Source organism: Lottia gigantea (assembly GCF_000327385.1).
Source record: "Lottia gigantea unplaced genomic scaffold LOTGIsca_46, whole genome shotgun sequence".
NCBI classification, from domain to species: domain Eukaryota; kingdom Metazoa; phylum Mollusca; class Gastropoda; family Lottiidae; genus Lottia; species Lottia gigantea.
In genome coordinates, this window is record NW_008709614.1 from 1513935 (window position 1) to 1529488 (window position 15554).

Below are 15554 nucleotides of genomic sequence, written 5' to 3' on the forward strand. Positions count from 1 at the left end.
CTTTTTTCTTAACAAAAATAATTCAGATATGAGGGAAATTGTTTATTAAATCCATTTTTGATTTTAGTTCTCGTAAATCATTATTTATGATGCCCTCTTTCACTTTCGAAAGGAGAAAAATATGGCATACAAGCTGAAGAAGAAGATTGGAATAAGACCCACCTGAACTAGCAATTAATAATATATATTTGAATATGTATAGCTTCTAAACAAATGTCTCCAGATCGTCGGATAGTCGCAAAAATGCCTAAAAGTATTACTTACCAACAAATATCCTTGTTTCCATTTTAAAATATCTGTAAGCCTAGATATCCAACCGGAATCCAAAGTAAACTGATCTTTTGGATGAAGGAAATTAATTTATATAAAGTTAAAGGTAGTTACCAAGAAGATGACGTATTATACAAATTTTATCATGTGATCACCTATTTTGCATATTTAATGAAAAGAATTTGACGTGTAGTTAATGAATGACGAATGATATCATCTAACAGATTAAAGGAGAGGTAAACCACACGGAAGTTTTACATATAATTTGGCTACGGGCATTAAAAGTACCTAAATTATATATATTTGATAATAAAAACAAAAAGTATTATGTATATAATCATAATTATATAAATTTTATTTAATTAGATATGATGGATAGGACTAAAGATTGTTTTCTATTCAATAATCTTTAAAAATTAAATATCAATAAGGAACGAGATACAGAGATAATACGATATTATGTAACCAGTTTGAAAAATATCTAAGCATTATATAAATCCATCCTAATTGAAACCACCTTCCAAGTAAACGGAGTTGTAGATTTTTAGGTACATAGGCCTACAGTAATGCTACAGGTGACATACAAAATTTAAGTTTATCTTTTTGGCTACAGGTCTTCCATCTTCATCTAGTATCTCTATCTTTTTGGCTACAGGTCTTCCATCTTCATCTACAGGTCTTCCATCTTCATCTAGTATCTCTATCTTTTTGGCTACAGGTCTTCCATCTTCATCTACAGGTCTTCCATCTTCATCTAGTATCTCTATCTTTTTGGCCAGGTCTTCCATCTTCATCTATATCTCTATCTTTTTGTCTAGGTATGGGTATCAACTATCAAGGGCGTCTATACTCTGGAATAGGGTACGAAGAGTCGATAAGGCTGTAATATAATAGTATTTTTCGAAAATGAAATGGCGGATTTCAGTTATTACCAAATATCACCATTTTTTATTGACTAAATTGCCTAGTAATTCCAAGTTGTAATCAGAATAGTCGTATTATACTATATGGCTTTTCAATGAATTTTAGCAATAAATTACTCGTTTTTTTTTAAATCAATTTCTTTAAAGGAAATGTCATTACATTAGTGGAAAATGACTTGATATTAAAGAAATGATAATTATACTACTGGGTATACATAAAACGTGTTTTTTTGACTTATTTACGGATCAAACATTGTACACGAAAATAGGTGACGCATTTTGCAGCCGTTGTCGAGTTGGTTACTCATGCAATACAATGTCATGTCAATGAGGGATTCATAAAGAAAATCGAAACAAACCGATTCTACTTATTTTAACTTTGACCAAATTGGGGGTTGAATCCTTACATGCACGAATATAGGTTACGCCACTGTATGTTACTTATAGTAGGCCTACAATCGTAGCATGATTGTCTACCATAACACTCATTTCTCCTTATTCTAAAGAGAAACAGCTGTCATTGATGGTTCAGGAAATAAATTTTCCGATTTTGTCGAGGGATCATAGACACAGAGAATCAAAGTATTAAATAGCCTTGACTTGAAGAAACCCAAATTCAACAAGAGAAACAACTAGATTTTTACACCTTTTATTTTTAAGTATTATTCATTATCAGAATGTATTTACCAAATATTAATTGTAAAATATAAAATTGTATATATTATTATCATCTTTACATCAATATATACAACTTGTATTACAAGTTTTATTCAATTCAACCAAATTCTTTTCACTTTGTGATACAGCTTGTTCTATGTCTCAAATGAGCACAATATATGCTACAGGAATTAAATCAGGAGTTAACTAATCACAAAATTAAAGTTTCATGACATAATTCTACAATTGCATAATTTAAATGACATTTTACTTCAAAACTTAAGTGATAAATACAAAACTAAGGTTATTAGATTAAAAAGTTTAGAGAGTTAAGAAAAATTGATCGATCAACGTCTTAAGCATGTCTGAGCTTGGTTTTCTTTTTGCCATTCATATCTTTAACTTTCTGTGAATGCTTGGAGATAGTTTTTCCCATATTGCTGTATTTCTGTGAATCCCCTCGACTCATCTTTATCTTATCTCGACAACCCTGCCCTCCTTCCCAATGTGACCCCGAGGATTTCGTCATTAAACTCTCACACCCTTTACATGGTTTATCAACTGAATATACCTGAAAAGAAATGAGAGTACCTTGAATAATCTAAATGGATAAATAAATCTTATAAAGTTCTCTTTATGAAAGGGCATATGGGTGAATATCAAATCTCAAATCAGTAATAAAAAGGCAACAATATAAAGGAGATTGATCGTTATGCAGAACTCCATACAATAAATCTATTTCTGGTATATTTGATTTGATTGGTCAGACATGAATTGATATGATTTTATCTCATGATATTTAGCATTGTGGTAGTGGCAGGTGTCACGCGTGTAGCAGACCATGCATATTCTTTTAGAAAACCCTAAAAATTTAACTCTCGATTTTGCCATACTGGACAAGATTTTGATTAACATTTTGATTAACGGAATTTTCTTGCTGCAACCCCATGACAGCATCAAGTCCAATTCAACAACTGGCTCTGGTCATTTGGTCTCTCAGTCAAGCAGTCCACATTGGCAAATGGCAGTAGAATAAATCAACTGGTCCATATTTCTTTCCTTTTTATATGACATAAGAAACTACAAACCTGCTCTTTACAGCAAAATCCACAAATCATTCTGTTAGCATATTTCATGTCATGATCACTTTCATTTTCATCATGACAAACATCACAAGGATAAGTCTTCCCACAACACGGAAACCTGTTGAAGACAAATGTTTCAAAGTTGAAATGGAAACAACATGGGCAAGTTGCTTTGACTTCCTGAAGCCATACATAAATCAGTCATAATTGCATGCATGACACCAATGCATAGCGTCACTATAAAACTCATGATACTCAGTGATGAGATACTAAAAGTCTTGATTGCATGACATAACCACACAACATCACCATAGAGTTGTTTATGTGAATAACTTTAGTGCTCAAGACTCAAGATAAAGGCCTGCTTCAAGCATTTCCCATGTAAAAAGACAACACTTTAAATAGTCTGCATTCTGTTGAAATTTTAGGGTCTAAGTTGAAATACAATACCTTAGCCAACGATAACTCTTTTTGTAATGTTTACAGGTTCCATTATTTGGTAGAGGTTTCCCTTCTTGTATGGCAGGATCTTTAGCCACCCGATTGGTTTTCTTTACTCCTACTTTGTGGATCTGCTTTATTTCTGCAAATTAAATAACAGGAACATTATAATGGAATATGCCTCTTGGAAGAATGGTCGCATCCCCTTGACAAATAAGGCAATGCAACATGTGTAGATTGACTTATCCAGACCTTAAGTAATGCAATACTATACTTGTCGCTGCTCCCATAGCCAAATGACAACTCTTTTACCTCCGATACTGAAGAAGTTATAAGTATTATATATTCAAATAGTTCATGGGTGGTATGACCAGGTCTATGCAGTGTACTCTATCTAGAATTGGAATTCAAAATTGAAGCATACCTAAATTTTCAACTTTTTGCTGCAAGTCTAAAAATCTGACAGCATCGGCAGCAATCCTCAATTTATCATGACATGAACGACAGATGACATCACATGGTTGACCAGTACAAAAACCCTGAAAATATAAAAACCAATATTAGAAACTTGTAAAGAGATATCCTATTATTGAGATAAATAATCTGTAGCCAAAAGCAATTCCTACAATAACTCCAGAAAGTGGGCCAGACATTTTGTCCAGCACAATTAATTTTGTGTCGGACATTTGAAATTTTGTACTGGACATTGGATAGCTTGCCAGGCAAGGTAACATACGCCCACTACCAGCTATCAGAAATGATCTTAAATGGCTTAATAATAAATTTGCAAATAATCTTAAAGTCATCTATAAGTCAAGGCAAAAACCTGAAACAGTTCATCAAATTATCATCAAACTGACACATTTTTTCTAAGTAAAGGGCAATAACTCTGAAACTGTTTATCCGATTATTACTAATTTCGAACTTGACTGAGATTCATCTGCATACCAAGTTTCATGAAGATCGGATATAAACTGTAGCTTCTATCGCACCAAGGCTCCTAAGGCAAATTTGATTTTTTACCAAATTTGAACTTGACAGAGATCTCATAAATATATACATGCATACTAAGTTTCATCAAGATCAGATAAAAACTGTAGCCTCTATCCCACCTACAAGAAATGTGAACGAACAGACAGACAGGGGCGTATAGAATATTTTCAATTGAAAAATTGCATTTAAAACCCATCAATTTAGCACTGAAATTCGGCGTTTTCTCACCTGCAAGTGCAATAGGCCTACAGGTTAACAATTAGCTAAGAATAGTTTATGTTATTCAAATAGGCCATAGGGATTATTTATATTCTCGGTGATTTTCGGAGAACGATAAAGCCGTAAAACAATAGGTAATTAAATCAAATCATATCTTGTTGAAAAGTTCTAGGAATATAAAAAAGATCGGAAGTAATAACTTATCTGATTGGACAAGAAAAGATATTTATTTAATTCATATCAGCCAATGAATTTCTTACTTTAATTATATTTCTACTTTCGACTATTTCCTTTGGCTCTGTGTATCAAATTCTTAAGTAATATTATGTTAAAAGTATCAAAGCGTGATTAGACTTCATGATTATAATATATAGTACCATATGAAAGATCATCTCATAATATAGTAATTTATCAAATTAAAATTACTTTGGACAAACTACTTATGTCAACACCATTCATTCGTGTCTTGACTTGATCATCCAAACCTTGCATGCCTTCTCTAGGTGCTAGTAATCTGGATGATCTAGACTATGTTATTGGCGTTCTGAACTTTTGTACTTTCCGAGTCAAGAAATGACAATCCGTTACGTGAAAGAGAAAAACACACAACTTTGACATCTATTGGCAATATTAACGGTCAGAATCGTGATAACTCACGATCTTTTCAACAAGAAAATCAATATTTTTTCATAGATTTGGTACCGGACAAAAATGTCCACCTCAAACAAGATTGTATCGGGCATTTATCGAAATTGTACCAGACAATGTCCATGTCCGGACACTTATTTCAAACCTTGACCAAAAGGGTGAAAATTATAATTAAAGCCTCCTTATATTTTTGCCTTGTATAATAATATTCCTGTAAGATACAAATTATGCTGTAAGTCGTCACTACGAAAAATGTAGCCATTATTTTACCTAGTTAAGAAAACAAAATATTTAGGCGTGTCTTAAAAATCAAATGGAATAATCCCCAGAATTAGCCCTTTAAAAGAAAAGTTGTAAATATGAATACTTACTGATATTGTTGTAGATTTAGAACAGTTCATACAGTTGACTACAGGATAACATTCTGGTAAGATCAAATCAAAGGGCAGACAATTCTCTAGGTCTAGATATCCAATAACTGATGAATATTGATGAGCTATTGTAGGACGATATCGTAATAATTGGGTCTCATGACATTTGGTACAATCGACAGAGTTAAGTCGATTTCCAGGTGTTGAAAAATCACTTTTGCTCTTACAGCGACCACATTGAATAATGATATGAATCTTCTTAAAAGACAACGTTCCAGTTTGCCCTTTTAATTGCAGATTTTTAAAATTTATTTCTGTGCCCTTTTTATCAACATCTACTTTGACAAGATGGTTCTCCTTATCATCACTGTCACTACCACTGCTTTCAGTGACATTTTCGTCTTCTGGTGAATTCTCATCAGAAATAGGTTCCTCTGATGTTTCTTCCAGGCTTTCTTTTATAATATTGTCTTGTAGTTGGGAGGCTGAAATAAATTCAAATCCTGCTGCTTTGGCCACTAACTCTTTCTTGAACTGAAAACATAAGAAAATTTTACTGTGTTAAATAATTGTGTCCAATAACAGCTGATCACAAATAAAAAATTATCTAAAACATCCTAAACGCTGTGAAATGCTCTAGAAGAAAAATTAGCCTGCAAAATATTTTGAATGATCTTCAGTTTAACAACACGACATGTAACTTCTGACTCTAGAATAAACCTATTATCTAGATTAACTGTTATATACATATTCTACACAAGCAGTTTAAAAGCCTACTTTTTTTCAACTTCCTACATTTGAGGGATGTTTTGGGGCCTCTGTAATCTTCCAATTGGACAACTTTTGCTTTTCCTCTATCACTGACTAGATAGAAAATCTAAATTGTACATTGGACCTCATGCTTATTGAGCAAGCGTCTTAACTGAGACATCACTGCCCTAGTAATATGAGAGGTATTCTTACCTGTCTTAAACCATTGGTAACAACATCTTCAAGGTTTTTCTCTATCCATCTCAACAAAGGTCTAAATAACAGTTCTAACTGGTCAGATTTCTCCAAATTTACAGTCTTTTCATCAACCCACTCTACTATACCTTCTTCAACATATCTACAAGATAAGGAGGAATGTTCAAATATTTTCTCTCAAGAAGATACCAGAAAATCAAGAGCCATTGCCAATGACTGCAACTAAGGTCAACTGCTTTACAATGTTTTACACAAAAGGAAAATCTGTAAAGCTATCACATTTGTGGTAGAATGTGAAAAAGCTTATACCTTTAGAAAATACTCACCTCCGAACAATGTCAGGCATATCTTGTTCTTCTGGTAAATTTAACTTCAATTTCTGTAAATCAAAGAAGATACTTTCTTCTAATTCTATAATCTGTACTTTCTTGAAGGCTATTACAGTAGCCTTAACTCTTATCAATAGAATCAACTATTATCTATGTCCAGAAAATAATCACAGCTATTCTTACAACTTTGATGAAAATCTGCTTCTGATTTTCAAGACAGCAAAAATATTAGCTTTATCAAGGCTGAATTAGTTAAGTCAACACCTCGCTAGAGATAAAAAATAAAGTGGATATGTAAATAGCCCAATTACACATTCAAACTTACCTTTAATGGATATCTAGCACCAAATTCAACTTGAATAACAAAATTTCTTACATCAAAAGGCTGAAACAAATAAGGAAAGATTAAGACTAAAGTAATAATATGTATTATGGAACATTTTGTCAGCTGAAGGGCGAAGTCACTGTTTTATAATATATCTGGAATTCACACTTAGATATTTGGAAACTGTGTTACTATAAAAAAAATTGTTCAGCTCTTCAAGCCATGCTATGTGGAAAAGCTATACAAGTTAAAACATAATTGTTACAAGTTGTAACATACCCAATCTGGATCTGAAGGTGTGAAGCAAAATCTGGCAAGAAATTTTTTATCATCATCCGTAATTACTGTAAGCTTATCACTGGGAAATCTTTTCTTGAACTGGTCTATTTCAGTCTTTCTCAAATTCTTAATTTCTTCATCAGTGGCAGTTGATCGCATCAATGTCTTCTTCACTGGAATAACTGGTCTTCTCACTGCAGTCAAAACAGGTTGGGGATGAACTTCTAAAGGCACTGGTTCTTCAGATTTAGCAGGTGCTTCACTGAAACTGATAGTTTTATGTTCAAATCTACACCTCTTACCCAATCTACAGTTTCCTTTCTTGAAAAAAGAACAAGTTGTCTTATTGGAGTCATTCTTGGAGACTGATGGTTCAGTTGACACTACATCATTACGACTCTGTTCTTTATTTGAGCCAATTTCCTTTTCTGCAGATTTTTTGTGTGCATAAAAATGAAGAAACCTGCATCTTCTTTCATATCTACAATGACCATTTTCAGCAAAAAATTGACATAACCCTCTCCTTCCACCATTTTCAAACCCGACAGCTCCTAAATCTTCAGAAGTATCGGCTGCAGGATTATCTTGCTCATCAGCATCCTCTACTTCAGCCTTTTCATACTTATTAAAATCCTCCTCAAGATTCAGCTCTTCTTTTGGTTGATTTCTAGCTCCATGATAGAATCTACAGTTCTTACCATAACGACAGAATCCATTTTTTTCATAAAAATGACAAAATGTTGCGCTTTGTAAAAGTTTTTGTTTCTTGGATTGATTTCTTATTGCTGTGTCATTTTGTTGTTCTTGATTTAATTTTGAAAAGCTTTTTTCATCTGGGTACAGAACTTGAGGTGGACACGCAGTTGAATTTAACACTCCATTATTATCATCCGTTTTAAAATCAGAATTGAAATTTGACAAACCTTCTGAATGCACAAATTTACAATGTTTACCAAACTTGCATTTTTTTCCACCGACGTAAAATTTGCAAGGTTTATCAGTCATTACTTGTTGAAACAAACTTTGAGATGAACTTGTCTCAGTAAAGAGAATGTTTGCACTTGTTGATAAGAACTTAGAACCGATCAAATACACTGTTGACGTTGGTAGGCAGCTGAAATTCTGCTGGATTTTTGTTGCTATTCTACTAGTGACTAGGCCTAGAACTGTTCAGTTGGAACAACCTGTTAAAACTTCTCGATGCGCAGCAATGACCCCTCGGCAAATTTACCCAAGACAACTCGTCCCTAACGAGAACCTGTCAATATAGGACAAATACGTGATTTTATAGAGTTGTCAACTAGAGAGAGTTACACCACAGCCAGAAATCTTTCTTTTGGTTGTGCAAGAATTAATAAGGGCAGTGATAATGGCCAAACGACAGCTAAGTTTCAACTCACGCTCATTAAAATAGTCCAAAGTAAATTCATTATTTGATGCTTAAATCTTTGATCACTTCAAACAAGCATCTACAAAAATGTAAGTGAATATTCCATTTAAATAATTCATGACCATGACATAAATGTGATTTAAATATAAAATGATAATGATAAAAGATCAGAAAGATAGATTACTACGCTCTTTAGTGTGTCAGCAAAAAGGTCCTTGACCTAAAACAAGATGGCAGCCTCCATGCTATCAAAATTAGTCTTAAAATTTGGGACGTCATTCAGTTTGTCTCAGAGATCTGTCATCCATATCTTTAATACTAAGCGATGCTCCATTGTATCGACATATTATAATCCCCATAAATATTTATCTAAAAGTGCAGTTAAGGAACCATCAGATAGAAAACCACACTGCAATGTCGGTACCATTGGGCACATTGACCATGGCAAAACAACTTTGACTGCTGCCATCACTAGAGTTCTATCAGAAAAGGGACTATCAAAATTTGTAGACTTTGATAATATAGACAGAGCTCCAGAAGAAAAAAAGCGTGGCATCACAATAAATGCTGTGCATGTTCAATATGAGACACAATCAAGGCATTATGCTCATACAGATTGTCCTGGTCATATCGATTATGTAAAAAATATGATAACTGGAGCGTCTCAGATGGATGGGGCGATTTTAGTTGTGTCTGCCGCTGATGGCACAATGCCTCAAACAAGAGAACATTTGCTTCTAGCCAAACAAATAGGTGTAGGTGACATAGTGGTTTTCATAAATAAGGCTGATTTAGTGGATAAGGAACTTTTAGAGCTAGTTGAATTAGAAATTAGACTGTTGTTAACAGAGTTTGGTTTTGATGGGGACAAAATTCCAGTTGTATGTGGGTCAGCTTTAGAAGCTCTACAAGGAGAAGACACTGAATATGGGAAAAAAGCCATCTTGAAATTGATGGAAACCGTAGATACTCATGTTACTACTCCAGCAAGAAATTTAGATGAACCTTTCTTTCTGCCAATAGAAGGTTCAGTTACAGTGCAAGGCAGAGGAACTGTTGGCATCGGAACATTGACTCGAGGAACAATATTAAAAGGAGACCCAGCTGTCCTGTTGGGGTATGGAAAAGAGATGAAGACATTTATTTCTGATATTCAAATCTTCCAGGATTCGGTACCAAAGGCATATGCTGGTGATAATGTTGGTGTTCTCATGCGTCAAATTAACAAGAAGTTAGTAAGTAGAGGAATGTTTCTGTGCAAACCAGATAGCATCAAACAATGGAATCATTTTGAGGCACAGATCTACGTGTTATTGAATTCAGAAGGAGGACGAAGCAAGCCATTATTAAAGGAGTATATTCAGCTGATGTACAGTAAAACTTGGAATATGGCATGTTGTGTCCGATTACCTGAAGGTGTTACCATGGTGATGCCAGGTGATACAACAATTGTGAATATAGTATTACGTAGACCTATGGTGGTTTACGAAGGACAAAGATTCACGGTGCGTGAAAATCAGTTAACAACCATCACTGGAGTGGTTACTAAAACGTTGTCACCTTCTGATTTACAAATGACAGGCTTCAATGTTCAGTTAACAAAAGCTCCAGAAATGCAAACCAACGCCTCAGTTGTAATGAAGAGGAAACGCACAAAGAAAAACTAACATTATTTTCATATGGTATCAACCATTTCAAAACATCACAACTTTTCAGAGATATTTGCTGTGATTTTTGCAAATATCAATGTATGGCAAAGGCTGTTTTACAATACTTATGCAAGGAAATGAATGACAGAGTGAGAATGTGTGTGACAAGTTGCTATATAAGTAAATGTTATACCAGTGTTCATAGTGATTCACATGCTAAAGGTTTTTGTAAAAAGGTTTTATAGGTACCAGGGACACTGATAACATCGATAAGAACCACTGCAATTGTCAGTAAAACATATGTTCCCTACTAAAACTATGTGTTTTATGATGCAAAGGTCCTCAGATAGAAGTAAAGAAAACCTGTATATGATCTCTTTAAAATCAGTAAACAGGTGTATTGAATACTCTTGAGGTCAAATACATCTTTTATGTAATGGAATCCAGTGTTTTGTCTGACATGCTACCTGAAAACATTGCCACACTTTTCTTTTCATCGTACATTAGGTACATTTCATAATATAACATAATATACCTGTTATTACTAAACTTCTTAGAACCAGTTTAAGTAAATACCCATGTATTGTTAAGTTTTATATGCCCACATGATGGTCTGTCCGTCAACATTTCTTGTGAGCACTATAGAGACTACAGTTTTCATTTGATTTTGATAAAACTTGGTGTGATGCCTTAGATTGATAAGATCGCGGTCGACTTTGAAATTGACGTATTTTCAATAAAGGGTTTTTGAGATATTGCCCTTGACTTTGTTCAAACGCGTCGAAATTTGTTAGAAATAGTTCGTGAGCAGGATTGAAGCTACAGTTTTCAACCGATTCTGATGAATCTTGGTGTGATTGATAAGATCTCGGACAAGTTCTAACTTGACGTATTTTTGATGAACGGTTTTCAAATTTTAACTAAAAAATTCAGCCGTTATTTTTCAAATGCCAAAATTTGTTTGTTAGCCTTTTTGCAAGTAAGAAAAATACGGATTTGAGAATACTAAACGCATAATTGTAGAGAAATATGTCTCCTAGGTTTTCTAAAGATTTTAACTAAATATAACACCGAAACTAGGTCAAACAGCTTAATTATTACTTTTAGTTTTTGATCAACCCTTTAATAATAAATTAAGTTTGATCAAGAATACATAGATATAAATAGCATACTTATTTTCAGGTACACGTATAAGCTTTTGATAATGATCAAACATGTTTTACAAAAAAAGCGAAATGCCCCTTTAACAATTTTTGACTCATTTTATCAAAAAATTGTTGTGTTTTGTAATTTTCCGCATAGTAAGACCCCTTTGTTAAAGGTACTGGTATTATTTTCAAGAGGTCACATGATTGTTTTCTTGCAAAAAGTGGGTCGGGGGACACACATAGATACTATTTGGACAATTTCTTTCCTCTTTGATATCTGTGATAGTGTAGTATGTAGAATACAGACCTGGCAGATAATTATGATTTCACTACTAGGTACTAGGTAGGCTAGGTCTAGCCATAGAAATAATAACTTTCAATTCATCTTTTTCAGTTGTTCACATACATTACTTTACGTTACAGAACGATTCGGTAAACCATTGTTGTCTGAGACAAGTTACCTCCCTTTATTGGACATGCGCAAAAGATCATAACAAAACTGAATCCTTTCGGATATTACAAAAAATCTAGAATTAATCAAAATTTGATTTTAAAGTGGTAAGCTAATTCTAATCCATTTCAGTTTACAATGTATGTATTATAAAAATATTCCAATTTCTTTACAACGCTACGATTTTGTATTGAAACGACGTCAACGTAGATAAGCCTGACTTCCTTGTTGTTCAGTTTTGTTCAATCCTTGACCTTGGCCTTGCGGCTGGTCATGTTCATGCTTTAATATGCTTTTGTCGCATCTCACTTTAACTTGTTTTGCGTTTGCTATTTTTTGCATGACAATACATCAAGAGACTAGAAAGTAAAGTTAAGCCAGAAAGTGCTAAATTATAAGTTATTCCGTTCGTAAAATAACCCCTCTAACTAAAGTTAAATTAGTAAATGTAATGAACTTGGAGGCCTGACTAGCCTAGTCTACGATATGCATATTATCTCAATATTCAAAATAAAAACAATGTTTCTCCTCTTTGTCAGCTTTTAGGACACAAGTACCAAACGTGGCACTAGTAAAAGAGTCGTAGAAATCTAGCAACAGCTTACCTAAAGATATCATGGACTATGCCATCAACCAACACATCCAAAATTCAGGTGAAAAAGTCTCTCATAATCATGTCGACGGAAAAGATAGTTTGGAGATTAAAAGGCCAGACAAAAGTAAATTGGATGATTTAAAGGAACCCGTTTTGAAAACATTCACAGAGCTGAACATAGTGAACGATACAAAACCAGACCAGGATGTGGGACAGAATGGTCAGGCGCCTGGGGTGGCCGGAGAAGCAACTACAGCTATGAAATCAAACTACTCAATTTCATCTACAGCCCTAGAAGATGAGTCGCAAACAAGTCCGGAAGAGCAGATAAGCAGGAGTAAAGTAGGAACTAGTGTGTCATGTCCTGGGCCTGAAATCACAGAAGCTAGAGCACCCATGAGATTAAGGTCTCGCTTTCGAATACCGAAAATTCATCTGCCTAGAACTTCATTCAGGCAGTTCAGAAGATCTATCCCGAAACATGGGCAACTGGTTGAAGAGGAGATTTCTACTCCTAATAGCACTTTGGAGAGGAACATAGAACCGATCACGGTAGAAGCATGCCCTGATATCAGCTCTGATGACCGTCGACGAAGGCACAGATTGGAGAGATTAAGAAATGTATGGAAAGGGACAAAGAGATCGTTTCCTTCCTGTAACTGTATGAGACGAAGAGATAGAAGTCAAGACTACCGTCCCTCAGGTGAGAACGATGTGCGTGGCCTGGATGGTGGCCGTTTGGAGTTGCCATCAGAATTTACATCAGTAGCCAACGAGGTACGTATAATTATAAGGTACATGTAGCCTACTGAATGGAACCTATTTGGGACCAGGCCTTTTAACGATGTAGCCCAGGGAACTCTGCTAACCTGGTCGATTCTTAGCTCTTATCGAGTTATTAGAAGACTGGAAATTCTTCAAATAGTTACCATGTTCGGGATAGGATAAACTGCATGTTGTTCTTCGAAGTACTGTAGATCGTAGGTGAATATATCAATTGTATGGTATTCTTTATGAAAATATTCGACGCAGATCGCCAATTTGAATACGAAATCAAATCTGATAAATACCTTCGACAGACACAAATAATATACTTGGGTAGGCTAATATTTTGTTTCTTGCTTGTGGGAAATTTGGTCCACGGTCGGATTGAAAACCTTGATCACTTATGTAGTTTTGTTATATGAAATATTATCTTTTTGCAGAATGCTGAGGTGGAAACGAGAACAGATCATGGGTGAAGAAAAAAGCTTGCATGAAATAGTATTGTTCTATCGTTATGTTCCATGATTAAAATTTTTGTCAACTGTTTCTTGAAATAAACAATGATTTCTTTTGATGAAAAGGATATAGTTCATGTCTAATCAAATTCAGTTGCGACCCTTTCTCCCGTAGGTACAATCTCAATCTCCACAATCCAATCTGGATAGTGCAAAGAGTAAGTTTAGCTTTCAGAATAGTTCGTGGAACACCTCCTTTTATCAGCTTGAACAAAAGTCGTTTGCTTCTGATAGACCTGTCTTAACACAAGTTCAAAGTCCAGTCGGAGTCCATGGAAAATCCATTGACTGATTGTAAATCTTGACCTATCGAGAAATAAGAAACAATCATAAAATACAAGTGAATGAAGGATATTCCTACTTCTTCCAGAGAATTCAAGGCAAATATGGTGTTGGCATCTGTCATCATGTCATAATATAGTCACTGTTTAAATACGCTCACATGCAAATGTGGACGTATAATTGCCATAGCCCTTGTCCATCCATCCATATTTCGTGTAGGCTATTATATAATTGTCATGGACATGGTAAGATTTCAGCTTTTATCCGATCCTAATGAAGCTTGGTATGCATGTATAATATATTGGTCCAGGTCACATTTGGTAATTATTGGATGAACAGTTTATATACGCTCGCATGGAAATGTGGACGTATATTGACATCGCCCCTGTCCGTCGGTCCGTCATCATTTCTTGTTAACACAATAGAGTCTACAGTTTTTATCTGATGAAACTTGATGTGATAATGTATATTGATGAGATCTTGGTCAAGTTCGAATTTGACGAGTTTTCGATGAACGGTTTTTGAGGTCTTGTCCTTGACTGACGAAAAACACCACAAAATTTGTTTGTGAACACAATAGAGACTAAAGTTCTCGTCTGATTTTGATAAATCTTGGTGTGATGCTTTAGATTGATAAGATCTCGATCAAGTCCGAATGTGACATATTTTCGATGAACGGTTTTTGTGTTATTGCCCTTGACTTAGGAAAAACGCGTCAAAATTTGTTTGTGAGCACAACAGAAGATACAGTTTTCAAACGATTTTGATGAAACTTTGTGTGATCATTGGAATTGATTAGATCTCGGACAAGTTCTAATTTGACGTATTTTTGATGAACGTTTTTTGAGTTATTGCATTTGACTTTGTAAAAACGCCTCAAAAGTTGTTTTTGCCCGATGGGTTCGTTTTGCCGCATTGCCCAACTTGCCGCATCGTGCCCAACTGCACAAAAACGACTTGTAAAACGAAACTAAAGGTTTCTGATAAAATCCGGAATGGCCATTTGTTTCATATGAAACGAAATATTTCAATCTGTTGTCCCGCATCGATTTTTGCCGATATTGCCGTCACCCCTGTCCGTCGGTCCGTCGGTCCGCCTATTCTTGTGAACACAATAGAGACTACAGTTTTCAACTGATTTTAATGAAATTTGGTGTGATCATTCATATTGATGAGATCTTGGTCAAGTTCGAATTTGACGATCTTTCGATCAACGGTTTTTGAGTTATTGCCCTTGACTTAGGAAAAATGCG

General features: G+C 34.6%; 3 protein-coding genes across 3 annotated transcripts; 2 read left to right on the top strand and 1 right to left on the bottom strand.

Moving 5' to 3' along the window:
* Positions 1-1826: 1826 nt before the first annotated feature.
* On the bottom strand, positions 1827-8872 carry LOTGIDRAFT_234076 (hypothetical protein). The gene is made up of 9 exons (XM_009061191.1): positions 7507-8872; positions 7228-7287; positions 6900-6952; positions 6571-6715; positions 5608-6141; positions 3801-3915; positions 3386-3518; positions 2939-3053; positions 1827-2421 (listed from the first exon to the last, which is right to left on the bottom strand). Exons 1-9 carry the CDS (start codon positions 8509-8511, stop codon positions 2206-2208), a joined length of 2376 nt encoding a protein of 791 aa, XP_009059439.1. The 5' UTR covers positions 8512-8872; the 3' UTR covers positions 1827-2205.
* A 266-nt stretch (positions 8873-9138) lies between these two features.
* Positions 9139-10563, top strand: LOTGIDRAFT_124308 (hypothetical protein; the record flags this gene model as incomplete). The annotated part of the gene is made up of 1 exon (XM_009061192.1): positions 9139-10563. One exon carries the CDS (start codon positions 9139-9141, stop codon positions 10561-10563), a length of 1425 nt encoding a protein of 474 aa, XP_009059440.1.
* A 1648-nt stretch (positions 10564-12211) lies between these two features.
* Positions 12212-14050, top strand: LOTGIDRAFT_234078 (hypothetical protein). The gene is made up of 3 exons (XM_009061193.1): positions 12212-12251; positions 12684-13516; positions 13945-14050. Exons 2-3 carry the CDS (start codon positions 12761-12763, stop codon positions 13978-13980), a joined length of 792 nt encoding a protein of 263 aa, XP_009059441.1. The 5' UTR covers positions 12212-12251; positions 12684-12760; the 3' UTR covers positions 13981-14050.
* The last annotated feature ends 1504 nt before the right edge of the window (positions 14051-15554 follow it).

Coding starts and splice junctions, on each gene's coding strand:
- LOTGIDRAFT_234076 (XM_009061191.1), bottom strand. CDS start 8,511: ATGACTGATAAACCTTGCAAATTTTACGTCGGTGGAAAAAAATGCAAG. Junction 7,288..7,506: donor CACCTTCAGATCCAGATTGG/GTATGTTACAAC, acceptor TATTTGTTTCAG/CCTTTTGATGTAAGAAATTT. Junction 3,054..3,385: donor AAGAGTTATCGTTGGCTAAG/GTATTGTATTTC, acceptor TGTCTTCAACAG/GTTTCCGTGTTGTGGGAAGA.
- LOTGIDRAFT_234078 (XM_009061193.1), top strand. CDS start 12,761: ATGGACTATGCCATCAACCAACACATCCAAAATTCAGGTGAAAAAGTC. Junction 13,517..13,944: donor TTACATCAGTAGCCAACGAG/GTACGTATAATT, acceptor ATCTTTTTGCAG/AATGCTGAGGTGGAAACGAG.